The following is a 27642-nucleotide window of genomic DNA, read 5'->3' on the forward strand; positions in this document are numbered from 1 at the left end:
GGTCTTGCTGTGACAGCGGGGCTGGACTCGATGATGTCTGTGTCCCTTCCAACCCCTGATATCCTGTGATCCTTGGTGTCACTACGTATCAACCGATTCCGGAAGGCTCACCGTGGTGCCTTTCCTGGTTTTCTTTTGGTAACATTCTTTCGCAATCTGGGTTTATATTTAAGCTGTTTCTTCCTGTGGCGTGTGCAGTAATTGTTGCTAGCTGAGCCCACCACGGCAAGCCCCGAGCAGCGCGGTGAGCCAGGCCGTGCGCCCGGCGCAGGGGTGGCCGCCTGCCGCAGCAGAGGCGGCGTGGGGCGTTGCGAAGCGCTGATGCTGGGCTCGCAACTACCCAGGAGCCCGCCCGGGGCTGGGGAGGGTTCCGGGGTGAGGAGCGCAGCCCTGGCTGTGTACCGAGGCCTGAGGGGAGGGGTGGCGATGAGCTCGAAGGGCCTCGCGTCAGCCCGGGCGTCCCGTGGGAGGCTGCGGGAAGAGGCCGGGTCAGAGGGGCGGAGTGCCCCCCGGGAGCGCCGCGGCAAGGGCTGCGGAGCCTGGTCCTGTCTGCTGGGCGGCCGGCTGGCTCCCTTCAGCTGCAGGAGCCGTCAGCGGCACCCAAGCAGCCGCCTCTCCTCGGCAAGGGCAGACGACGGGGGAGCGCAGACGGCGAGGCCGAGCCGCCACCGGGAGAACGCAGCGCTCGCCGGAGGGACGCAGCCCCAGCCCAGCCCCAGGCAGAGGAAAAGGCACCGCTGAGGCGGGGGGAAAGCGCGGGCACCGGGCTCGACGGGCCGCGGGACAGCCTGGGAGAGGAGGGAGGGCGGGCAGAACTCGGGCCGGCCCCGGCGCTGCCGCAGCCCGAGCGAGGCTGAGCCACGCCAGGGCGCACGGCGCCTCCTCTCCTCTCCCCCGGCAGAGCCGCAGGCGGGGACGGGGGCCGGCACGGCGGCCGCGGAAGCATGCGCAGAGCGGCGGCGGGGCGGGACCGTGGCGGCGCCCAGGGGCCGCGGGAGCAGGTCAGTACGGAGCCGGGCGGTGCGAGGTGGGCAGCCGCGGCTGGGGGCAGGATCCAGCGGCCAAGCGATGCGCAGCCCGGCCCCGAGCGGGCGGGTGTGGGCCGCGGCCGCTGTGGCGGCGCTCCGTGGTGCCGGGGGCGAGGGGCGGCCGCGGGGCGGTGCGGGCCGGGGTGGGAGGAGGAGAGAGTGGTGGTGGTGCTGACAGGCTGCGCCGTGTGCTTTCCCGACAGGTGTTCTCCTTCTTGCTTCCTATGTCCTGTTACCAGGAGGATTTCTTCAAAGAGTACCTCAAGATGATGGCCAATATCGTCGTCCTGAACTTGCTCATTTGTATTTCTCTAGCCTTCTGGATCGTGTCCATAACTGCTAGCACGTACTACGGTGAGTCCAAAGGCCGGGATCTGGGGGGAGGCCGGCATGGTCCGGAGAGGGCTCTGTGGCTTAGTTGTGTGTAGTTGCAAGGACACTAGTGATGCCTGTGGTTCGTCATTTCGCAATAAGGACCATTTTGGCAGCAATGCCTTCAGCCTAGAAGACTTAACTGCTTTCACAGAATCACAGAGTGTTAGGGGCTGGAAGGGATCTCCTAAGCTCATCCAGTCCAACCTCCCTGCCAGAGCAGGAGCACCTGGAGCAGATCACACAGGAACACATCCAGGCCGGTCTTGAGTATCTCCAGAGAGGGAGACTTCACACCCCCCCTAGGCTGCCTGCTCCAGCGTTCCCAGGACAGGTAGAGACCTGTCATTACATCTGCAGCCTCATGCAGGAAGAACAGTGTTACCGAATGCCTAGAGATGCAACATGAACACCTTCAACTGCCTAGTGTCACCTTACACCCAGAAGAAGTTAGAAATAACTCAGATGACTTTTGCAGTGGCACTTGGATGCCTGAGCACAGCATTTTTCAGTGCTTTGGGACTTAGGATTGGGTATTAGTCCTAGCACAGCATTAAATCTCTGTTGCATGGACACTTCTACTTTGGCTTGCAGAGAGGTGCCGGACACATAGAAGATATTCAGAAGCAGACTTCCCAACCACGTTTTGTTGTGGCCAAGTTGGATTTAAACACATAAATTAATTAGTGTGTGTCTAGTCTCTACAGGTATAGCTCTCTGAGTTTTGCCTTTTGCCTATGGGTATAGCTCTCTGAGTCCTGGCTGTCTAAAGTGTTTGAGAACTGGCAGCATGGAGTGGAGAGTATCAGGTGAACAGGGACTGATACAAAGGAGGAGACTACAGGCTTGTCTTCCCTTTCCATGGAGAATGATTATGGAACCAGAAACATATCACCAGAACATATAACCAGAAACATAACACTTGTGTTGTCTGTTTACCTGAGGCTATGGAAAGGCCTCAGCTTGAGGAGCTTGAGCTCAGCCTTTAAAAGCAATGAAGTCCCAGTCCATAACCATAAATGTGAAAATACTAAACCCATGCATTTATTAATTCACAGGATAGTAGTTCATAGTAATGCTTAGGCACCAAATGGTGACCAAACTGTTGATAAAATGGAAGTGTTAAAGAATCCATAAGAAACCAATAAATGTTTTTTGTGTTAGTCTTAACTGTTTACTTTTAGTAGCAATTTAGAACAGAATAGAATTAACCAGGTTGGAAGAGAACTTTGAGATCATCCAGTCCAACCTATCACCCAAGACCATCTCATCAACTCAGCCATGGCACTAAGTGCCTCATCCAGTCTCTTCCTAAACACCTCCAGGGATGGTGACTCCACCACCTCCCTGGGCAGCACATCCCAATGGCCAATTACTCTCTCTATGAAGAATTTCTTCCTCACCTCCAGCCTAAACCTCCCCTGGCACAGCTTGAGACTGTGTCCTCTTGTTCTGGTGCTGCTTGCCTGGGAGAAGAGACCAACCCCCACCTGGCTACAACCTCCCTTCAGGGAGTTTTGCACAGCAAGAAGGTCTCCCCTGAGCCTCCTCTTCTCCAGGCTAAGCAACCCCAGCTCCCTCAGCCTCTCCTCCCAGGGCTGTGCTCCAGACCCCTCCCCAGCTTTGTTGCCCTCCTCTGGACACCTTCCAGCAAGTCAACAGCTTTCCTAAACTGAGGGCCCCAGAACTGGACGCAGTACTCAAGGTGTGGCCTAACCAGTGCTGTGTACAGGGGGAGAATGTCCTCCCTGCTCCTGCTGGCCACACTGTTCCTGGTGCAGGCCAAAAGTGCTAATACAGACCAAGGTACTGATACTCTGGGGTTTTCCCCCAGGGAAACACAAAAAAAAGTCAGCTTGAAAATTACCTTGAAGAGAGGAAAATTCTGTTTGTTAACCACCCAAGAAGAATCCCTTTGTGTTTTGGTGCTGCTTGCACTCAAGAACCTTCTTGGTTTGTGTTTAGCAGTAGCAGACTACAGCACTGGAGATCTCTTCATACACAGTTGGTGGTGCTTTTCGTTTGAGTTTTTGAGTCAGCCCTTGGCTGCAAGACTCTCTAAGTACTGGAAGGCCTCTAGAAGGGCTCCCTAGAACTTCCTCTTCTCCAGTCTAAACAACTCCAAACCCAGACTGCCACCACTTCTCACATATGATGGATAGTGGCTTGGCCACTTCATCTGCTAGCTCCCTCAGGAGCCCCAGATGCAGCTTATCAGGTCCCATGGACATGTGCCCCTTCAGGTTCCCCAGATGGTCTCAAACTCAATCTCCTACTGTGGGTGGTTCTTCATTCTCCCTGTCCCTTGCTTTTGCCTTCTGCAGCTTGGGCAGTGTGGCTGGAGCCCTTGCCACTGAAGACTGAGGCAAAAAAACCCCTCATTGAAACTGAATTTTAGCTAACTTGGGTGGCTTGTGAGTCGGGCTGAGGGTTTTCTGTTCAGAAATCTGATGTTCTACCCAGATCAGGTTTCAGCTCATCTTAACATTTTGAATGGTCATTTGTGGAGTTTAGAAGTGAATTTTGGAACGGAAAACATCACCATATTTATTTCTTGACACATCTGCTGTGTGTTTGTAATTCATTTCAGTTAATGTCATGTATTTCCTCTTTCCTGGGAAAGCTGACCAGGAGAAAAATGGCTGAGGAGATAAGCTGCAAACATTTTGGTCTTCTCTTCATAAAAATACTGTGGTGGGTTTAGAGGCAGACCCCCTCCCCACAACAACCATCCTCTGCTACCAAGAATGTACTGGGTGGAGGCAGCCCCCTCTCTCCCCACCACGGGCAGGAATAAAACACTCAGACAAACGGATTGCAAAAGTGATGAAAGTTTAAATAGAAAGCAGTGAATGTTACAGAGAACCCAAAGCACAGTGACAAAGAAAGATCCCAGAGCAAACCCAGAGGCATCCCATTCCCACCTGAGGGTACACCCGAGACCCTCAGGGCTCCTTCTTCCCCCTCCCTCTGCTGGGCTAGTCTCAGCTGGCCAGGCCTGAGACTGCCCATCCCCCTGTGGCCTTGGGCCTAGCCAGGCCCAAAGCCAGGAGACATCTCCCCCAGTTACCGGCTGGCGGAGGAGGAAGAAAAGAGAACGTGCTAGACTCCGCACTGGATCTTATAGTGGTGCAAAGAATCATGGTAGGAAATACACAATTTCCTGTGTCCATCCCTCTGGGCTGGACTTCTGGACACAGGAAGTGAACACACCAGGGGGGCACCCAGCTCAAACTGCAACAAATACATACATAAAGGGTAACAAAAGTTTCATCTCCATTAAGAGCCAATTTGAAATCTGTCCAGGAAGGTAGTTCCTTTGAAGCTGTGGAGGCCCTGACAGAGGCTTGCAGGGGTCATCTGTATCCATCTCATTTGCTTCCCCAGGCACGTTGCAGCCGATTTCCCCGTGGCGCTGGCTCTTTTCCATCTTGGTTCCACTAATAATTGCCACACAGGGGTTTAAGAAGAAGAGTCTTGATCACAGTGGAGCACTAGGAGGTATGTTGGCTTTTTTTTTTTCCCCCTAGAGGCTATTCAGTTGAACATTTAATGAACTAAATGAAGATCCCTTTTATTCTACGTAATATTCTCCTAAGACTTTCCTACCTAGTTCTGTTACATGACAAGCAAACTAAAAGTCAGAAGTGAAAATGCAGGCATGCATGCCTTGAAGTCATACTGATTCCTCTTTATTTGCCTGATGCCTGTTTAAAGAGTCAAGGGAATTTTTCACAGACTCACAGGATGTTAGGGGCTGGAAGGGACCTTGAAAGCTCATCCAGTCCAACCCCCCTGCCAGAGCAGGAGCACCTAGAGCAGGTCACACAGGAACACAGCCAGACAGGTTTTGAATATCTCCAGGGAGGGAGGCTCCACAGACCCCCTGATGTCCCAGGTTTGAGCCACAAGCTGCTCAAGGCAGAAAGGTATTTTACCCCCAAGGGAGTAAAATGAAGACATTTGCATAGAATTGGAGGGTAAGTGAATGCTGTTTACAAATATATACAGAACTACAACAGGTATTCAGGGAAAAGGAATATATACACAAATTAAGTCCAGTTCTCCAGCTGGGCCAGAACCTTCCAAAACCTTCTCCCCACTCAACCTCAGCAGGCCAAACTGCACCCCCAACCACGACAGGCCATACTTAAGCCTCAGTTGCCCCTCCAGGCTGGAAGAACCAGGCCTTGATCAGGTCGCAATGCCCTCTTACAGACCTCTCTGTCTCACTCCCACTAGGCTGAGATTGTGCAGCTGGAACTTAGCTTGCTGCAGAAGGCTGAAACCTCCCCCACGCTGCCACAGAGATAAGAGGAGTCACCACGTCAGGAGCAGAGATTAAAGAGAGCCATGGCAGCAGCCTAACTGCCTGGTAGGGAACTAGTACAGACAACAGAGTTCCCTTTTCTGCAGGAAGTGCAGTTGTGGGGATTTTTTGCCTCCCCACCTGGGCACACTGCTGATGATTGTCTTAAGTTTATCATGAGGATGTTCTTCACTTTCAGGAGATTCAAAGCAGAGAATGGTTTTGCAAGCCAGGCATTGTTACATGAGGAACTTCATAGACTTCTTTTCTTTTTCCCTCTGTAGGGTTGGTGGTTGGATTTATCCTTACAGTTGCAAATTACAGTTTCTTCACTTCTCTGCTTGTGTTTTTTGTTACTTCTTCCAAACTTACTAAATGGAAAAAAGATATGAAGAAGAAAATAGATTCAGAATACAAGGAAGGTAAGCCACAACATTTCAGTGCTTCCAAATCCCTTGTGGAAGATGAACCCTGCATACTGCAGGGTCTGATGTTGCATGGTTTAGTTGATTAGGTGGTGTTGGATGATAGGTTGGACACGATGATCTTGAAGGTCTCTTCCAACCTGGTCTGGTCTATTCTATTCTATTCTACAATATCCAGTGCAGGGAACACTCTTGTTTTGCCTCCTTTCCACCCTCACCCCTATGAATATTAGCAAGCAAGTCATAGGGTGATCACAGGATGTTAGAGGTTGGAAGGGACCTCTGGAGATCTTGCAGTCCAACCCCCCTGCCAGAGCAGGACCATGGAACCCAGCACAGGTCACACAGGAACACATCCAGACAGGGCTGGAAAGGCTCCAGAGCAGGAGACTCCACAACCTCCCTGGGCAGCCTGCTCCAGGGCTCTGGGACCCTCACAGTAAAGAAGTTCCTCCTCATGTTGAGGTTGGAACTTGCTCTGTTGTAGTTGTCATCCATTACCCCTTGTCCTATGACAATGCACAAGTGAGCAGAGGCTGTCCCTGTCCCTTCCTTCCTGACCCCCAGCCCTCAGCTATTGATAGACATTGATCAGATCCCCTCTCAGCCTTCTCCTTTCCAGACTAAGCAGCCCCAGGGCTCTCAGCCTCTCCTCCCCAGGCAGTGCTGCAGTCCCTTCAGCATCCTTGGAGCCCTCCCTTGGACTCTGTCCAGCAGATCCCTGTCCCTCTTGAGCTGGGGAGCCCAGATCTGGATGCCATATTCCAGGTGGGGCCTGACTAGGGCAGAGTAGAGGGGGAGGAGAACCTCCCTGGCTCTGCTGGACACAAATTTGCTTTTGCCTCTGTTCTATTAAATAAATGGCCATGCAGTTTCTGTTTTGCAAGTGTATCTTTTTACAATGAACTTTACATTGTGCACATTTCACTTCTGTTGCCTGGAAATGCTAACATTCAGGGGGTTGTCTCTTTAGGTGGCCAGAGGAATTGGGTGCAAGTGTTCTGCAACGGCGGCGTTCCCACCGAGCTGGCTCTCTTGTACATGATAGAAAATGGGCCAGGTGAAATCCCAATAGACTTCTCAAAGCACTACACAGCATCCTGGATGTGCTTGGCCCTTTTGGGAGCTTTGGCCTGCTCTGCTGGCGACACGTGGGCTTCAGAGATTGGGAGTGTCATGAGTAAAAGCAAGCCGAGGTTGATAACCACCTGGGAGAAGGTGCCAGTAGGTAAGGTGTTACCTGGTTTGCATCTTCTGAGTGCTTTGCTAATCTGATTTCAGTTTTGCATCCAGCTTGGAAAGTTTAAATAAGTTCCAGGAGGTGTTCAAGAGGGGACTGGACGTGGCACTTGGTGCCATGGTCTAGTCATGAGGTCTGTGGAGACAGGTTGGACTCGATGATCCTTGGGGTCTCTTCCAACCTTAGTTATACTGTGGTACAAAAAACCCCACAGAAATGTGGGATTAGCAAATGTCAGCAAGAAATGGGATCTACACAGCTGGGTTTCTGCTGTAGCTCACTGGTGAGAGGCACCAACACAGCATCCAGGGAGCTAAAACCACTCTTCATAAGTGCTGACACACTTCTCATCTCTGGCAGCGTTAGCAGTGTTTGTGTTGCCAATGTGTGGTGGGCTGAAATTAGCCCCCAGCTCATTTGGAGAAACTACCCCCAGAACAAAATTGCCAGCCCAGCTGAGTTTGGGATGGAAGCAAAGGAAGCTCTATTTACTTGCAAACTACAATCTGGAGGTATGAATTGCAATGAATGTGAACAAAATGTGCCAGAGAGATACAATAGAGAGGTATCTACAATTTATAGTCAGCACAGAAACTCCTCAGACCCCCCCTGGAGGGATCCAGGGGACCATTCACCTCCTCCCCCACTCCCTCCCTCCTTCCTGTTAACCTCACACAGTAGTCAAAACAGAGATACCCCTGGCAAGGCCACGGGAGGGGGAAGTTGCAAGCAGAAGTGACAGGAGAGAAGAAACTGTTCATGCCTCTACTCTGTAGCCCCAGCAGCCATCCAGTGAATTCTGTAGACCTTAGCATTATTTGCCTTTTGCATCCAATGGTCATTTCTTTTACTTTCAGTCTTTGCAGTCAGTATCTAAGCTAAAGTTCCCTCTTCAAACTGTAACACAATCATATAAAGAATACAAGTTATAAGCTGAATGTTCCAGACATGAGCATTTCAGTCAGCAGAATACTATGTGGATTCAATAGCAGCACTGCAAAAAACTCCATTCTTATTTAACTAAATTGCTCATTTGCTTTACTGTCTTTCAAAGGATGAAGGAGGATGATTAGGAGACTGCAGCACTGCCTGGTGAGGAGAGGCTGAGGGACCTGGGGCTCTTTAGTCTGGAGAGGAGAAGACTGAGAGGGGATTTAATAAATGTTTATCAATAGCTGAGGGCTGGGGGTCAGGAGGGAGGGGACAGCCTCTGCTCAGTTGTACTCTGGGATAGGACAAGGAGCAATGGATGTAAGCTGCAGCACAGGAGGTTCCACCTCAGCACCAGGGGGAACTTCTTTACTGTAAGGGTCCCAGAGCCCTGGAGCAGGCTGCCCAGAGAGGTTGTGGAGTCTCCTTCTCTGGAGCCTTTCCAGCCTTGTCTGGATGTGTTCCTGTGTGACCTGTGCTGGATTCTATGCTCCTGCTCTGGCAGGTGGGTTGGACTTGATCTCTTTGGGTCCCTTCCAGCCCCTGATTATCCTGTGATCCTGTGAAAGGGTGAGTAAAGTGAACCTTCTGTCTGTCAGATCTTGCCTAGACAGTGAATGACACTGTGACCTTAGAGCAGTGTGGGGTTTTGGAGTCTTGCTAGCATTGTCATCTGAGTTCTGTATAGTGCAGGATGGGTTTTAAATTCATGGCTGTTGGAGTTTGGTTTTTCTTCTCTTTATAAGCAATCTTCAGATTTGTTTATTCAATGAGCTGTCAGACATCTTCCCAGGATCACAGGATGGTAGGGGTTGGAAGGGACCTCAGGAGATGTTCAAGTCCAGCCCCCACTCCTAGAGCTTTTGTCCTTTTTAGCTGTGTTGGTGAAATCTGCCTTGGTGTACCTCTGCAAGATGCATTGCTTCAGTGACATGCACATCTCAAGGTCTGTGGTTGTGGGGACAAAGTTCTCCTTTCCCTGCCCCTCACTCACGCCTTGCAGCAGACAAATACCAAGTGGCACTGAGAGGTGTGCTCCCTGCTTTCATCCAATTCAATGCTAGTGAATTTCTAGCCTTAGAGACAGGAAACATTATAGTAATGGCTGTGATGGTCCAGGCTAAGCTTCTCAGCAGCCCAATGGGAGCTGTAAACAAAACCTGTTGTAGCAGAGTCTGCTGGCTGTAAGGGGGGAAGGTTGCTAGGAAGGAGGCTTTGGTTTCATAGAAAACAGTTGAAAAATAGAAGTCTCTTAAGAAAAAAAAAGAAAAGGTGTAAAACAGCTGAATTTTGTTCACTTTAGGTACAAATGGAGCAATTACTTTGGTGGGCCTGCTCTCCAGTTTGCTTGGGGGCTTGGCAGTTGGTGTAACCTACTTCATAACACAGCACATCTTTGTGACCGATCTGGAGAGCTCTGCTCCTCAGTGGCCTATTGTGGTGTTTGGTGCAGCTGCTGGCTTGCTGGGATCAATTGTTGACTCCTGTTTGGGAGCTACAATGCAATACAGTGGTAAGACCCTTTTCCCCCTTCCCCTCCCTTCCTCCCTTTTCCCCCTTTCCCCTTTCCCCCTCCCGTACAGTAACAGCAAATGAAGCACAACGCTAAAGCACTGCTAGTACAGAGGCAGAGCAATCAACAGCTTAAGTACAAGGGAAAGGGGGAGGGGAGATTCGGTTCGGAGACCTTATTGTGGCCTTCTAGTATCAGAAAAGGGCTTACAGGAAATCAGGGGAGGGACTTTTGAGGGTGTCAGGGAGGGATAGGACTGGGGGGAATGGAGCAAAACTAGAAATGGGGAGATTGAGATTGGATGTGAGGAGGAAGTTGTTCCCCAGGAGGGTGGTGAGAGCCTGGCACAGGTTGCCCAGGGAGGTGGTGGAAGCCTTATCCCTGGAGGTTTTGAAGGCCAGGCTGGATGTGGCTGTGAGCAACTTGCTGTAGTGTGAGGTGTCCCTGCCCATGGCAGGGGGGTTGGAACTGGATGAGCCATGAGGTCCCTTCCAGCCCTGCCAGTTCTGTGATTCTGCCAAATCCAGCTGCTGTGCTATGAAACTGTTGTGTACCTGTTGCATACCCCTGGTTACTGAGCTGCTTTTCAGCTTGGTTGGCTGTTGAAAATGAAATGTTCCTTTCTTCCCCAGGTTTTGACCAGAACATTGGCATGGTTGTCAACCACCAAACAAAAGACTCCAAGCACATATCTGGAAAACCTATACTGGACAACAATGCAGTAAATCTTTTTTCTTCTATAATCATTGCTTTGATGCTTCCCTGCTTGGCATGGTGTTTCTGGCCTAGGGGTTGACATGATGTAAGGTTTTCTGCATGTAATTCATTTATGTTCAGTCTTACTCAAAGACTCTGAGGAGTTCTCTTTGAACTCTCTTGAAGGGAGGGATCTGAAACTTGCAGAGAGCCAAAGGACTTTCTGTCTCAACTTAAGGCTGGAAGCTTCATGTGGCAACTGGCATCTCTCAGAGCAAGGAAGGGATTTTGTCACCATTCTCTTGCTGCTCTTCAGATGGATGCAGATCGTTGCTAAGTGAGGTGAAGCATTGCCTTTATCCTTCTGGAGCTGAAAGGTTGGTTGGCATCTGTGTTCTCTCCAGTCCCCAGCATCTGGAAAGGCAAAAATCAGGCAAGCAGCAGCCTGATCTGCATCTGTCAGCGCGGTGGAGCATTGTGGCTCTTCTCCAAGCCAGACACAAAGTGTGCTACAACTTTATCTTGGCAGTGGGGCCATGGGTGAAAGGGGTGAATCCTGGTACTTCCCATCATCTATAGCATGCAATGGTTTCTGTCAGTGTTTTCTGGGGGGGTGGGAGGAGGGAAAAGTAAGCCTTGTTGCCTGTTCTGTATCCTGACACTGTCTCCACTTCCCTGAGAACACAGCTGGGAAAGGTGATACCATCACAGAATGCTGGAAGCAAAAGACTAAACCTGAAATAAAAACTCAGTTGTGTTTTTTTCCAGCAGGAATAATAATAACACCTTTGTCTGTGCTTTTGGGACATCTTTATTTCAAAACATAGAACCTGCCTTCCTGCCCAGGGTGGAAGGAGCCTTGACTGATCACCTAGTCCAAGCTTTAGCAGGAAAGGCAGCCTGTCCAACTGCATCCTGAAAACCTCTGGTTGCATGGTCTCCACCACCTCCCTAAATGTCAGTCTTCCTTGAAACACAGTAAGGCAGATGAGAAGGCAAGCAGAAGACCCCTGCTTATGTGAGTGCTGAGCAGGAAACCCTCCTCATGACTGCCTCATAACACGAAGCAGTAATGTCACACACATCATCCCTTTGAAAATGTGTTTAGAAGAAATGTTTTCATCCTTAGCAGACCTTCTAGCATGGTGGTTTGCTCTGTGCTTGTCTTTGAGCAGGAACAAGCTCTAGTTCCTAAGCTGGGCAGCTGACTGAACAAGAACAGACTTGGTCTAGCTGACACGTGGCAGAACCAGCCTGACCTGTGCTGAGGAAAGGAGAATACCACCACTATGGAAACAGCTGCAAGTCTGTGGTGAGCTGCCTGGTTTGGATTTGCAAAGCCACCTGTCAACTCCATGTAACCTGTCTGCATCTGTCTTGCCTGGTGGCTGCTCAGCTGTGGCTTTTTTTCAAGCAAGCATAAACCAGAGTTAAATGCTGCAGTGGGGTCACAGTCCAAACTGGTCTTGGAGCTTCAAACCCACACCACTAGCAAGGATGACAGTGGTTTGAAAAAAGACCCAACAAAACACCAATGCACTCTGCAGCTAGAGGAAACAGCAGTGGGAAGCAGTAAGAAAAGCCTCCTGCTGCTCATTTGTTAATACCTCCTATTAAATTCAGGGGCCAGCTTTGTAAGGACTTTTCAGCTAGGGCTGCAGTGGCAAAGCTAAGAAGGCCAAAAGGGATCAGAAAAAATCATGTCAGGCCTGGGAAATGGCATCATGCACATCCTGCAGAAGCAAACACCTGGGCACACATCTCCTGTGGCAAAGTCCAGGCTCTCTGCACACTGACCACAAGGTACTGGGTTTGGTTCTCTCAATGAACCCAGTTACAGGCTTCATCCATCCTCTTGGGCTCACAACATGTTTGCTGGGGTAAATGCATCAGGCATGCTCTGCCCTTACAACCCAGCACAGCTATGTGTTTATAAAAGCATCAACATCCCTATGAAACAGCCCAGATCACCACTTCCTGTGAGCACCTGGGGGCAACAGTAGTGACACCACTCTGCTCTTTCTTGCTGAAGGGCTCTTGCTGAAATGATTTCTGCAGAGCTCAGCCTGGCACTATTAAAGCAACAACTGCTGTCATCCTGGTTTTCTGTTGCCATCACTCTTTACCCTGATACCTCACTGTTCCATTGGTTCACAGTGCCACAGAACATTACAGGTTGGAAGGGACCTCCAGAGCTCATCCAGTCCAACCCCCTGCCAGAGCAGCATCACCCAGGGTAGGCCACACAGGAATGCATCCAGGTGGGGTTGGAAAGGCTCCAGAGAAGGAGACTCCACAACCTCTCTGGGCAGCCTGCTCCAGGGCTCTGCCACCCTCACTGCAAAGAAGTTTCTCCTCATGCTGAGCTGAAACCTTCTCTGTTCAAGTTTGTCTCCATTGCTCCTTGGCTTACTGCTGTGCACCACCCAAAGGAGCTTGGCCCCCTCCCCTTGACCCCCAGCCCTCACATATTGAGGGGAATTAAACAAGTACCTCCACTCTGTATGTCTGTTGGGTTCTGCACACAGGGTGAAGACCCCAGGCTTGGGACAGCACAATGTCCCAAACATGAGCCAGCAGTGTGCCCAGGTGGCCAAGAAGGCCAATGGCATCCTGGCCTGTATTAGGAATAGTGTGGCCAGCAGGAGCAGGGAGGTCATTGTGCCCCTGTACTCTGCATTGGTTAGGCCACACCTTGAGTACTGTGTCCAGTTCTGGGCCCCTCAGTTTAGGAAGGACATCGAGACACTTGAACGTGTCCAGAGAAGGGCAACAAGGCTGGTGAGAGGCCTTGAGCACAAGCCCTATGAGGAGAGGCTGAGGGAGCTGGGATTGTTTAGCCTGGAGAAGAGAAGGATCAGAGGCGACCTCATTGCCCTCTACAACTACCTGAAGGGTGGTTGTAGCCAGGTGGGGGTTGGTCTCTTTTCCCAGGCAACCAGCACCAGAACAAGGGGACACAGTCTCAAGTTGTGTCAGGGGAGGTTTAGACTCGAGGTGAGGAAAAAGTTCTTCACTGAGCGAGTCATTCGTCATTGGAATGGGCTGCCCAGGGAGGTGGTGGAGTCGCTGTCCCTGGAGGTGTTCAAGGGGAGATTGGACGTGGCGCTTGGTGCTATGATCTAGTTGTGAGGTCTGTTGGAACAGGTTGGACTTGATGATCCTTGGGGTCTCTTCCAACCTTAGTTACTGTGATACTGTGATACTGTGATTGTTTGTGACCTTTGTGGACTGCCTGCTTGCACAAGCCTGGAAACGTACCCGAAGGAGCAGTGGCTCTCAAAACGGTGTTCCTAATGTGTGGTGATATCAGCATCCATAGAGGTGGTGGTTGTTGATGCACCACAGCCACTTAACCACACACTGATCACCCTGCAGACAAGGGACATGAATATGCAATGAAACAGCCTCACAGAATGCTTCATCAACTAGTTAAATAATTAATCAAGTGTTTATTCAAGCAATACCCCATTGCAGCTTTATATCCCGTTCAAAGCATCCCCAGACACCAGAAAGTGCTTTTCAGGCTGTGTTGCTGTTACTCAAGTCAAACTGAACCAATGCCCAGGTTACAGCGCTGCTGTTTAAGTTAGGCTTAAAGGTGCTGCATTGGTCTGATAATGAGCACCACTGATCGCTCGTTGATGGTGTAAAGCTGCCCACTGTGAATAAACATAGCAAGCCCGGAGTTGAAGAGCAGCAGGATGCATGTGCTGGAAATCCCCACTGAAGCACAGCAAAAGGCTGTAAGAAGACAGCTCTAAGGACGTGGAGACACTAAGAGAGAGGAACTTGTGCTCAGCGGCAGAAACTTTTGCCAGCGAACCGTGAAGATGTAAAACTCGAGTCCTGAGGAGGGAACTTTATTCGTTAGCGAACACAAAGCCGCCTGAGCTGAGGGGGCCCTTCCCTGCAAGGTCACCCCTCTGTTATCTGTGCAGGCGCTGTCGCTTCCATTGAAAGCAAAGAAGCTGTAAACCAGTCGGATAGTTTGGTGATAAGAATTTGTATCCTGTGAGTGCAGAGCGTGGGGGAGAGCTGCCGGCTTTGTAGGCTTGAGCAACTGGGCTAGCAATCGAGGACCTCGCCTCCCTCTGTGCATCGAGTGGTGCACAGCGGTTGAAGGAAACCGTTCCTCGGCCAAGGCTGCTGCAGCACAAAAGAGCTCATCCTGTCCTCGGTTATGCACGAAAGCCAAGGGCGAATGATGGTTTGGTTTTACAAAGACCAGAGCCGTTACAGGCTGGTGGCTGCGGCCGGAAGCGCAGCTTGCGACCCAAGCGATAGGATTAAGGCGGGTGGTGTCTGGACGAGTCAAAAGTTGAGATAACCAAGAAAGAAGCAGGCAGTCCACCTTTATCTCTGCTATGTGTAAATCACCAAGGGCCTCTGCGAAGTGCCTCGCCCTGGGCTCTTGCAGTAAATCAGCAGGGTGCGCCCCAAAGACAGCAGACACTGAACACAACCTGAGCTGCTGAACCTTCAGGGCAGAGCGCAGGTGCGGCAGTTACAGGCTATGCAGGCTTCCTAGGCGGCTGAACATCAACTTCTCTGCCCGGAGAAGTGAACAATCTAGTTTAAATGAACACACGCTGTGTGATGGGGGTGGAGGGCACATGGAAAGGGGGACATGTAGCAGGCAGATCGGGAAGAATGTAGATTCCCAGTAGCTCTGCCAATGCGGGAAAGGAGAGGGGGAATGTGCCTCCGGGCGTTTAGGATAAAAGGGAAGCTGCACCTTCCAGGAACTTGAGACACTCCATCGGGATGATTATCCCAGGGACTCTCCCTTTATTCGAATAAAGCTTCACAGGGCTCCTCTGCATTGTGAACTTGAACCTCTAGCACCAGACCAATCTCCCTTACAAAAGGAAGCGTTTGTTTGTCTGGAATTTGCCATGAGATGCAGATGGGTTTCATTTACAATTCCTGTGGACACCGAAGTACCTCAGCAGCCTCACAAGCCCTGTGAGAGGAGGCTGAGGGAGCTGGGGTTGCTTAGCCTGCAGAAGAGGAGGCTCAGGGGAGACCTTACTGCTCTCTCCAACTCCCTGAAGGGAGGTTGTAGCCAGGTGGGGGTTGGTCTCTTCTCCCAGGCAAGCAGCACCAGAACAAGAGGACACAGTCTAAAGCTGTGCCAGGGGAAGGTTTAGGCTGGATGTTAGGAAGAAGCTCTTCACAGACAGAGTAATTGGCCATTGGGATGTGCTGCCCAGGGAGGTGGTGGAGTCCCCATCCCTGGAGGTGTTTAAGAAGAGGCTGAATGAAGCACTCAGTGCCGTGGTTTCGTTGATGAGATGGTGTTGGATGATAGGTTGGACTGGATGATCTCTGAGGTCTTTTCCAACCTGGTGAATTCTGCATTCTGTAAAATGTTCAGGCACAATACAACTTGCAGGCCCTTGATGGGGTGCAGAAGGGGTCCTGACATACCCTAGGAATTGCTAATTGCAGTGGGATTTGCAAAGCAGATTACCTGAGCAGAGCTCTGCTGTAGTGTGAAGGGAAATATAAATAGCTCTATAATAAGCAGTATAGCCTTGAGGAGAAAAGAGCATCTACCTATAGCCTTGAGAAAAAGAGTCTTTTGCCAACACTGAACCTTGTTTGATAACACTTTGGGTCACAGGTCACAGGAAGAGATGGGCAGGATACAGGGATAAGGAAATCTAGAAGATAAAACTGATACAGCATGTAGGATGGAATGGATGGGAGTGGCCTTGAGGTCACTGGCTCAACAAATGGTGAAACATCTGTTCTTTGGAAGAACATGGTGATGAATCACAGAACTGTCAGGCTTGGAAGGGACCCCAAGGCTCAGCCAGCCCCAACCCCCCTGCCATGGGCAGGGACACCTCACACTACAGCAGGTTGCTCACAGCCACATCCAGCCTGGCCTTCAAAACCTCCAGGCAGGAGGCTTCCACCACCTCCCTGGGCAACCTCTGCCAGTCTCTCACCACCCTCATGGGGAACAACTTCTTCCTAACATCCAGTCTGAATCTCCCCACTTCTAGTTTTGCTCCATCCTCTCCAGTCTTATCCCTCCCTGACACCCTCAAAAGTTCCTCCCCAACTTTCTTGTAGCCTCCTTCAGATACTGGAAGGCCACAATGAGGTCTCCTCAGAGCCTTCTCTCCAGACTGAACATCCCCTGCTCCCTGAGTCTGTCCTCACAGCAGAGCAGCTCCAGCCCTCTGCTCCTCCTCGTGGCCCTTCTCTGGACACCTTCCAGCACCTCCATATCATGCTTGTAATAGGGGCTCTGGAAGACAAAGATGATGAAGTAACAGCTGCCAGGGACCCCTGCCGACCACCAAAGGGCTGCAAAGGCAATGCGGCAGTAGGCAGGAACCAGTGTGAGCGAAGTTCTCAGACATCTTATGCAGATGTAATATTTTGTTGAAAATCTAACGAATACGTGTGTACCTTGCTAACATAATTAGCGCTTGTGATGAGGGGACTGGAGACGATAGGGCGAGCTATCCGCCCGAGGCCCTTACTGCCCAGCGCTGCGGAAAGGAACACGGGCACGGCAGCAGTTGTTTTGCCGCCGAGCTTCTCCCCTTCGTCTCGGCTGCTGGTGCCGTGTGTGCAGCACCAAGCAAGGAAGGAGGCTGCGGAGCAGAGGCAGGCGCGGGGTGGCAGCGCTGCGGCCGCGTTGCCGTGGCACCGGGGAGGGCTGCGGAGCAGAGGCAGGCGCGGGGTGGCAGCGCTGCGGCCGCGTTGCCGTGGCACCGGGGAGGGCTGCGGGCGGGGCGGGACCCCGCGGCTGCTGCTCTGCCGCTTAGCGCTGCTGGCCGCGCAGGGCTCGGGGGCGTTTGCGCAGCTGCTGAAGGGGCACAGCCTCAGCGCACTCCCAGCCCCGCACCACGGGAGACAGCAGGGTGGAAGCATTGCCTGCCTTTCGGAGCTCATTTGGAGAGGGACGAGGAGCCGAAACCCAGCGGCGAGGCAGCGGCTGAGTCCTCACCGCCATCCCGCACCCCACAGGACGCCTCCGGGTAAGTTTTGCGACGTCGGCTGCGTGTGGCCGCGATGGTATTTTGGAGCTCTAGAGCCGGTGTGCAGCTGGGTGCGTTTCTGGCTGGCAGCCCTAAAGCAGCTGCCTGTGTCCCGCACGACTAAACGGCGCTGGGGCTACCCCAGGTAACCCCAGGTGATCATCTGATCACCCGAGCTGCCTTTTGAGCTGGGGGCATAGACCCGCAGGAGACAGGAGGTTCTTTTACCATGAAGGCATCAGGGTTCTGGGGTCTGTCAGCTTCAGTGCCACAGGCAGCCGTGTAGGAGCGATGTGTGAGAGAGGGCTGCGCGGGGTACCCGCTGCTGCACCAGGGCACCCCCCGGGCACCCCACGCTGCTCCTTCAAGGGCTGCCGAGCGCTTGAACATACATGTTCAGGCTGTCAGAGGAAAGATTCAAAGGTCCACAGACCACCACCGTCAAAACCCTCCTCATGTGGCCAGGCATGGATGTCCCGGGCAGAAATACCGAGCCAGGGGCTCGCTTGTGAGTGCCGGCTGGGCTGGGCTGGGCAGCGGCATGCGGGGGGCGGAATAGGAGGATTCGACAAGTTCGTCCCAAACCTCACCTCGGCCAGCCCCACACCGGGAGTCTGAACCCTCCCGAGGCAAAGTGGTTGAAACCAACAATCCGACAGGAAAGCAACCTGTGGGGAAGAAAGGGATCGCGCCGGGAGTGCTGGGGGGGATGCTGCAGAGCATCCCCGCTGACCATATGCAAACGCTGGCAAAATTGCTGGAGGGGGAAACGAGGGCCTTGGGAGGGACCTACTAGAAATACTGAACACTCTGGCGTGACAGCACAGTTAACCCTTTTGTGTCCCCGAGAGAGGAACCAAAGCAGCGCAGAAGAAAAGAAAACCTAAGATCAGCCTGGAAGTTGCACTGTGGAGTTTGCTCCACTCGCTCTGCATGATGCTTTAAAGATAAAGGTCCTCGAATGGGGAACCTTATATCCCTGGGTCCAAAGCAAACAGGTCTTGGCTCTTCATTGACACACAGGTCCAGATTTGCATTCTGAATAAGCCTTTGATTTGCTGGGATTTGCTGGCAGGTGCTGGGAACTGCCCAGTGGTAGGTGTGGGGAAATCCTTTGAATGCTAGGTAGATAATTCCCTCTTTCTAACCCAAGGTGCAGTAGCTAGAAGCCAATTGATTCCCTTTGGTTTTGTGTTTCTCTAGGTTGTCTGTACCCCAGATCCTGGAAACCTGCACCTGGAGGCAAGGACTCCCCTACACTAACCTCAGCTGTCCACAGGAGCTGGTAGCTTTTGAGTCAAGTCATAGTCTTTGTATGAGATAGAGAGCTTTTGAGTGGGAGCTCAGGTGCTAGCTGTGAGTTCCACCTTCACACAGTTAGGTAAAGGCTGCAGCTGGAGCAGACCAGCATGACATTCCTCATCTCCATCGGGAAGATGGCTTTTGGTGTGGTGTGTGTGATTGTTTTATGGGAATACTTAGCACCCCACTTGCTTAAAATAGATGAACTAGCCTCTCGGATCACGACGCTGAATGACGCTGCCCAGTCTAGCATAGAGTTACTTGCTGAGCAGTTGCAAGCTCTTTCCAAAATGGCTCAGGAGAACCACAAGGCACTGGAACTGCTGTTGCAATCTACAGGCACAGGCCCCCTGCACCCAGCTGGAGAAGATGGGGCAGGTGGTGGAAAACGCATGTGAACCCCCGAGGATCAGGGTTAGCAGCTGGCCTCGGAGGACGCTTAGCTGGTTTGGATCGAGTGTTACTGCTGGATCCAGTTGTCATAAGTACAGCAATGCCTTCTTGTGAAATTAACTGTCATGAGAACTGCCAGCAGAAAGATGTTTCAGCTTCCTAATTCTGCCCCTTTAAAGGAGGAGGACAACCTAACCAAGGTACCTGGATCTGAGACCTGAATTTGAGATCGAATTTAAGTGCATGGAAGTGGCTGTTGATGAAGGAGAAATAGAAAACCAAAGTATATTGCTGGAGGGACCTTGAATTTTCTAATCCTGTGTTGGAGAAGGGACCTTGAATTTTCCAACCCTATACCAGAGACCCATGATTGATCAAAGGAGGTCGTGTGTAACTACACATTACAAACACTGGGCTGCACAAGACTGGACACAGGTTCTTCATCAAAGGGGTGCCTATAGCAATTAGTTGAACATTTAACTGCAAAGGGTTACGGTTTGCATCCCTTCTTTTGACTCTAAATACCCAGAAACCCTGAGTCTAAGAGATAAGAGGAACTGGAACACATCGACAGCAAGCAGTTGGACCAAAGGTGAAAGATGCGCTGTGAGGAAGACTCTTCCTTCATCCCCACCGACCACCGGAGGGCAGAGGCTGGGAGAGCAGCGATGTTACTGAGTCCCTGGAAAGAATTTGCATTAACCACACCCATTCTTGGGAAGCTAATGAGTCTGTCTGTTTTCATCACATCAGTACCTGAGTGTCCTGGCAAGGGGGGCACAGGTTTGGTGGAAAGATCCCCCCCTGTCCCCAGCGCTGTCGGAAACGTATCTGCTTTGTAACCCTCTGGAGCTGTGGGGTTCAATTCCACAGAGCAAAGCCTCTCCTCCTAGGAGAGATGCTCCGGACCCCTCATCATCTTGGTGGCCTTTCCTTGGGCTCTCCCCAGCGATGTGGGAAAAGAGTAACCTTTCTTTGTGTGAAATAAGAATTGATATGGGGAAATATTAACCTTTTTTTGTATAGAGAATTGATAGGGAGGGGGAAAAATAACCTTTTAGTATAAAATAATTGATAGGGGGAAAGATTAACCTCTTTTGTATAAAATAAGAATTGATATGGGGAAAAAAATAACCTTTTTTATATAAAGTAAGAACTGATATGGGGGGAAATTAACCTTTTAGTATAAAAGAATTGATATGGGAACAGATTAACCATTTTTGGACAAACTAAGAGTTGATATGGGAAAAGATTAACCTTTTTTGAATAAAATAAGAGCTGATATAGGAAAAGATTAACCTTTTTTGGTGTGTGTGTAAAGTAAGAGTTTTAAACACAACCTGCCAGCCTGTTTGAGCTCAGTTAAGCACACCAGAGCAACCACAGCGGGTAGCTGACTGGCTGAGGAGACAAAGAGGAAAACATCCGGAGGAAACCTGTGTCGAAGAAACTCGTGTCCTGTATCAGCAAAACCCCGCAGGAAACAACGAGCAGGTGCCAGCCCTTCGGGTCAAAAGGGCCAGAAGTGAGGAAGGCTTGTATCCCCTGGACTCAGCACTGGTTAGGCCACACCATGAGTACCGAGTCCAGTCCTGGGCTCCTGAGTTCAAGAAGGACATTGAGAGACTTGAAGGTGTCCAGAGAAGGGCAACAAAGCTGGGGAGGGGTCTGGAGCACAGCCCTGAGAGGAGAGGCTGAGGGAGCTGGGGTTGCTTAGCCTGCAGAAGAGGAGGCTCAGGGGAGACCTTCTTGCTCTCTACAACTCCCTGAAGGGAGGTTGCAGCCAGGTGGGGGTTGGTCTCTTCTCCCAGGCACCCAGCACCAGAACAAGAGGACACAGTCTCAAGCTGTGCCAGGGGAGCTTTAGGCTGGAGGTGAGGAGAAAGTTCCTCCCATCAAGAGAGATTGGCCATTGGGATGTGCTGCCCAGGGAGGTGGTGGAGTCCCCATCCCTGGAGGTGTTCAAGACAGGCTTGGATGTGGCACTTGGAGCCATGGTTCAGTTGTCAGGATGTGTTATTAGGCAATAGGTTGGACTTGATGATCTCTGAGGTCTTTTCCAAGCTGGCTGATTCTGTGATTCTATGACTTGGAGCCTGCATCCCAACGACCACCAAGTAAGCTCCCAGAGAGCTCAGGCAGGCTCACTAAAGAGCTGTATTAAAACAGCTTCATAGAGTATGCAACAGATTTTGGGAACTCATTTCACTAAAGGCTCCCACTTCCTCTCATGGAAATAACAGGAGCTTGTAAAATTCAGCTCCTGCCTGTCTGGCACTGTCATCAAGCACATAATACTCCCTAACTTATTTGAGCTGTGGAGTTTGTCCTTTTCCGCAGGTCACCAGCAGATCCCTGTCCCTCTGGACCTGGGATGCCCAGAACTGGATGCAATACTGCAGGTGCAGCCTCAGAAGGGCAGAGTAGAGGGGCAGGAGAACCTCCCTCAACGTGCTGGCCACACTCTTCCGAATGGACCCCAGAACACTGTTGACCTTCTTGGCCTTGAGGACACATTTCTGGCTCATGGTTAACTTGTCCATCAGCACTCCAGTGGCATTCCAGTGTAGCTCCACCTCATCGTAGTTGGGCCCCACAAAGTGGAGAGCAGAAGGCACTAGGCAGCAGGATATTCAAGCACACAGTTAACTGCAAACACAAGAGGAGTCCTGCTGAAGTGTTAGCACTCAGGGGTGTGCTGTTGTGGTTTAAAGTTAAGCAGGCTCTGAACAGCCTTGCTGGAGGGCAGTCAGCGTGCTCTGCATCCCAGGGAGCAGATGGACCCTGCTCAGGTGAGTGAAGTTCTTTAAGCACAGTTGCAGGACTGAGGGCATCAGTCAGGGAGGTTGTGGAGTCTCCCTCGATGGAGATATTCAAAACTCTTCTGGATGTGTTGCTGGGTGATCTGGGGCAGGTGATCCTGCTCTGCCAGGGGGGGTGAACTGGATGATCTCCGAGGTCCCTTCCAGCCCCTGAAATTCTCTGTTCCTGTGATTTGTCTTTGATTAATTGTGTTTAACCGATTTGGGATTATTGTTGCTGCCATAGGTTCGGCTCTTCACTTCCCTGGCATTTACTTCCAGGCATTTCAGGAGTCTTCAAAGGGCTTTTTGAAACAAATCAATGTGGATAGGCTCTTTAAAACTGCTGCACCCAGAAGCTGGGTGCAGTAAAACTCCCTGAAATGATGTGGTACTGAAACAACCCAGGCTGAAAGCAACACAAAAGCTCTGCAGATGAAATGGACTTGCAGAGTGAAAACAATGGCACACAAAGCTGAAAACATGACTGCATACTTGCCCAGAAGATAAGCTCTGATTCGGCTGACAATCAGCCAAGGAAGATATCATAACTCTATTAGACAGGATGTGAGACTAGCTGATGGCAACCATATGCTTTGCCTTGTCTGATAAGTGGTTGTTAGGAGTTTGGCTGCTGTGTTGGTGATTAACTGCTTCAGGCTTGGCTGATAACAAGATAAGAAAGAGGAGGGGGTGACAGATGGTTTCAGGCTGCACTGAGATAGGAGTGTACTGAGATAATTAGCTCTGGAACAACATTTTTCAGACATAAGATTAATGCTGTCTTGAAAAGTCAGCAAAGCCCCCCCAAAACGGTGCCTTGAGGTTGACCTGAGGTTGAGCCTAACCTTACTCTCTGAGCATGAGCAGTGGATTTGCAAGGAGCTGTATCTTTAACATGAAGCAAGGAACTGACCAGTGCCTAGCTAGCAGGTCTTAAATATTAGGCAACACATTGTCCTGCTGCATAAATATCTGCTGCAGACTTCAGCTAGTGTGCAGGGCTGGAATAAACCAACTATCTCCAGTCTCTGTGTCCATTGGGTTCTGCATACTGCTTGCAGGACAGCAGAAAGTGCCTGTGGGGGCTTTCAGCACAAGAAAGAACAACAGGACGCTGACGAGGGAAGAATGGCCTGGTGATAAAGAAGAGCTGACTGCAGTGAGCAACCTGAAGTGCGAGACAGAAGGATGTTTGCCTGCATGCTGGAGAAGCTCAGCCTGATACGGGATGAAGATAACAATGGACAGGTGCACATCAAAGGAGAAAGCTCAGTTAGCAGCAGGGGTGCACAGATGTCAGGGAACTGCTTAGCCTGCTCGATTTTTTCCTATCTAAACTGCTTGTTCTGTACCAATGAAGGGATTCCTGCTTCACCACCAAGGGAGTCCCCGCGTGCTTTCTGACAGCTAAAGGCCCCAGGCTTGGGACAGCACAATTGTTTGTGCCCTTTGTGGACTGCCTGCTTGCACAAGCCTAGAAACGTACCCGAAGGAGCAGTGGCTCTCAAAACGGTGTTCCTAATGTGTGATGATATCAGCATCCATAGAGGTGGTGGTTGTTGATGCACCACAGCCACTTAACCACACACTGATCACCCTGCAGACAATTAGCATTGATAGGAAGGAGGTGGAAGGTGTCTTTGCAAATGCAAAGGTAACCAGAGCAAGTTGAGACAGCACAGAATGGGCCAGACTGGGAATCTCAACAGTCCAGCCTTATCTCTGTGTAAAACACAAAGGGCCTCTGCTGACGTCTCAGCAGGAGCTGTGCTGTAAATCAGCAAGAGACTGTCCTCCCTAGATAACAAACTGAGCACAGCCTGAACTTCAAGGACAGAGTGCAGGCTTATCAGGCAGCTGAATATTAAATTCTCTGCCCAGAGAAGCGAAGAATCTAATTGAAATGAACATACAGTGTGTGATGGGGGGGCGGGAAGACTGTAGATCCGGTGGGGAAAGGGAGAAATGTGCCTCCCCGAGGTCAGGATGAAAGGGAAGCTGCTGTGCCTTCCAGCAATCTGAGAGATCCCATAGGGATCTTTGTCCCCTGGATGAGTCCCTTTGTTCCAGTAAAGTTTTACAGGACTCCTCTGCCACCACTGTGAGCACTAACCCCTAGAGACAGACGAGTTTTCCTTACAGAGTGAGCAATGCACACCTTGCTAGCTAGTGCTGCTGTTTAAGTTAGGCTTAAAGGTGCTGCATTGGTCTGATAATGAGCACCACCGATGATGGTGTAAAGCTGCCCGCTGTGAATAAACATAGCAAGCCCGGAGTTGAAGAGCAGCAGGATGCATGTGCTGGAAATCCCCACTGAAGCACAGCAAAAGGCTGTAAGAAGACAGCTCTAAGGGCGTGGAGACACAAAGAGAGAGGAACTTGTGCTCAGCGGCAGAAACTTCTGCCAGCGAACCGTGAAGATGTAAAACTCGTGTCCTGAGGAGTGATACGGGGGGAAAAAACCAACCTTTTTGTATAAAATAAGGATTAATAGGGGGAAAATTAACCTTTTTGTATAAACTAAGAATTAAAAGGAGAAAAAACAACCTTTTTGTATAAACTAAGAATTAATAGGGGGAAAATCAACCTTTTTGTATAAACTAAAAATTAATAGGGGGAAATCAACCTCTTTGTATAAAATAAGAATTAATAGAGGAAAAATCAACCTTTTTGTATAAAATAAGAATAAATGGGGGGAAATTAACCTTTTTGTGTAAAATAAGAATTAATGGGGGGGGAATTAACCTTTTTGTATAAAATAAGAATTAATAGAGGAAAATTGAACCTTTTTGTATAAAATAAGAATAAATAGGGGGAAATTAACCTTTTTGTATAAAATAAGAATTAATAGAGGAAAATTGAACCTTTTTGTATAAAATAAGAATAAATAGGGGGAAATTAACCTTTTTGTATAAAATAAGAATTAATAGAGGAAAAAAATCAACCTTTTTGTATAAAATAAGAATTAATAGGGGGGGAAATTAACCTTTTTGTATAAAACAAGAATTCACATGGGAAAAGGTTAACCTTTTGTATAGAATAAGAACTTTAAAGTGTGAGCTTTGTGATGAATGGAGTGATAATTCGTGTCAATGAGATGGTTTTGCTTAAAGTAAAACCTAAAGCAGGAGCATGGCTGGTGAGACAGGGGACCAGACCCTGCAGACTGTGACATATGGAACTGGAGTAAGAAACCTTTTAGGTTTTATTATAACCAGCTGTTTATCTAGGATTAATTTCGTTTGCTTTAATACAAAGGGCTTTAGTGAAACGTTAGTATAGCATGAAGAAGGAACTAACAGCTAACAGACTACGAAACAATAAGTTGTTCAAGGATGAGAAAGGAGGAGAGTTGGCTACAAAAGATGTGAAAGTGATTACTCAAGAAATGGTTGTAAGAACTGGCAAAGCAACCCCAAGGACTCGGCATGCAGCCCACCCTTGGGAAAAGTACTGATTGCAACAGCAGAGATAAAACAGTTACAACCACAAGGACTCTGCCTGCAGCCCACCAGCAGGTGCTGACCAGGAGATTACATCATTGGAAGACCACCCGAAGGACAAACTTATCTCAATAAACCCACCTTTGATGTGCACATGCATTAGGAATAAGGAACATGCATGAGAATTGGATTAAGCGTGCATCAGGAGCAGTGTGGCCAGCAGGAGCGGGGAAGTCATTGTGCCCTGTGCTCAGCACTGCTTAGGCCACAATACATAGGAACAAACAGGATAAACCAGGTTGGAAGAGACCTTCAAGATCATGGCGTCCAACCCATCAACCAATCCAACACCACCCAAACAACTAACCCATGGCACCAAGCACCCCATCAAGTCTCCTCCTGAACACCTCCAATGACAGCGACTCCACCACCTCCCCAGGCAGCCCATTCCAATGGGCAACACAATTTGAGTCCTGTGTCCAGTTCTGGGCCCCTCAGTTTAAGAAGGACACTGAGACACTTGAAGGTGTCCAGAGAAGGGCAACAAGGCTGGGGAGGGGTCTGGAGCACAGCCCTGGGAGGAGAGGCTGAGGGAGCTGGGGTTGCTTAGCCTGCAGAAGAGGAGGCTCAGGGGAGACCTTCTTGCTCTCTCCAACTCCCTGAAGGGAGGCTGTAGCCAGGTGGGGGTTGGTCTCTTCTCCCAGGCACCCAGCACCAGAACAAGAGGACACAGTCTCAGGCTGTGCCAGGGGAAGTTTAGGCTGGAGGTGAGGAGAAAGTTCTTCCCAGAAAGAGTAATTGGCCATTGGAATGTGCTGCCCAGCGAGGTGGTGGAGTCCCTGTGCCTGGAAGTGTTCAAGCAAGGACTGCACGGACATCCTGATAAACCCTAGCAATTAATTACAGTGGGGCTTGCAAAGAGGTTTGCCCGGGGAGATCTCTGCTGTGGTGCCTGTATTGCGTGTGCGGCACCAAGCAAGGAAGGAGGCTGCGGAGCAGAGGCAGGCGCGGGGTGGCAGCGCTGCGGCCGCGTTGCCGTGGCACCGGGGAGGGCTGCGGAGCAGAGGCAGGCGCGGGGTGGCAGCGCTGCGGCCGCGTTGCCGTGGCACCGGGGAGGGCTGCGGGCGGGGCGGGACCCCGCGGCTGCTGCTCTGCCGCTTAGCGCTGCTGGCCGCGCAGGGCTCGGGGGCGTTTGCGCAGCTGCTGAAGGGGCACAGCCTCAGCGCACTCCCAGCCCCGCACCACGGGAGACAGCAGGGTGGAAGCATTGCCTGCCTTTCGGAGCTCATTTGGAGAGGGACGAGGAGCCGAAACCCAGCGGCGAGGCAGCGGCTGAGTCCTCACCGCCATCCCGCACCCCACAGGACGCCTCCGGGTAAGTTTTGCGACGTCGGCTGCGTGTGGCCGCGATGGTATTTTGGAGCTCTAGAGCCGGTGTGCAGCTGGGTGCGTTTCTGGCTGGCAGCCCTAAAGCAGCTGCCTGTGTCCCGCAAGACTAAACGGCGCTGCCCCTGTCCCCGGGCTGCCGAGCGCGGCCGGGGCAGCCGCGGACAGGCTGTGGGCGCCGCTGGGGCTGGACTTGTGGTCACGGCAATCGCTATCCCAGGTGTTAAGAGAGAAGTCCGGCCGCTCCTAGCGCCTCTGACCTCTGAGGGCCGGCTAGAACCCGAGGGGGATTCGTCTCTGACCGAATTTATCCATCGCTAATGCAAGATGAAGCTGGCGTAGTCCGCAGGACTGCCATAGACAGACTTCTGCAGAAACACAACTCGCACCGTCCCAGGCAGGTGTAGAGATTTTAGATGAGGACAAAGTAGTAGAGCTAATAGAAACAAAGATACATCCCACCCCCACCCCCCCGCCAGGGGTTAAAACCAAAACACACCACAAAAAACAGACCCCGAGAAGTTAAAGGAGTTGTGCAATTTGGGGGGGTGGGATGTTTATCTTGTGCATGAAAAGAAATCAAAAGGTCCTCACCCCTTGAAAGCTTTGCCAACGTAGAATATACAGCTCGGAAGTCAGAGAGTGGGGTACTTAACGCGTCGAGGTTTTGAGAAGAAACCGTAAGCAACTAGAAAACTACGACTGCGTCCGAGAGACAAGGGAAGCTGTGGTACATCTGTGAGGTGTGAGGATTGTGAGGCTCCCAAAATGTGGAATGGGACATTCGGTTCCCCACC

The 27642-nt window shown here is 50.8% G+C and overlaps 1 protein-coding gene across 1 annotated transcript; it reads left to right on the forward strand.

Moving 5' to 3' along the window:
- The first annotated feature begins 912 nt into the window (after nucleotides 1-912).
- On the forward strand, nucleotides 913-11780 carry TMEM19 (transmembrane protein 19). Its single transcript, XM_054178898.1, has 7 exons — nucleotides 913-1001; nucleotides 1232-1382; nucleotides 4788-4901; nucleotides 5994-6131; nucleotides 7108-7362; nucleotides 9608-9817; nucleotides 10450-11780. Exons 1-7 carry the CDS (start codon nucleotides 945-947, stop codon nucleotides 10611-10613), a joined length of 1089 nt encoding a protein of 362 aa, XP_054034873.1. The 5' UTR covers nucleotides 913-944; the 3' UTR covers nucleotides 10614-11780.
- The last annotated feature ends 15862 nt before the right edge of the window (nucleotides 11781-27642 follow it).

The sequence above is a fragment of the Dryobates pubescens genome, chromosome Z, assembly GCF_014839835.1.
Source record: "Dryobates pubescens isolate bDryPub1 chromosome Z, bDryPub1.pri, whole genome shotgun sequence".
Taxonomy (NCBI): Eukaryota; Metazoa; Chordata; class Aves; order Piciformes; family Picidae; genus Dryobates; species Dryobates pubescens.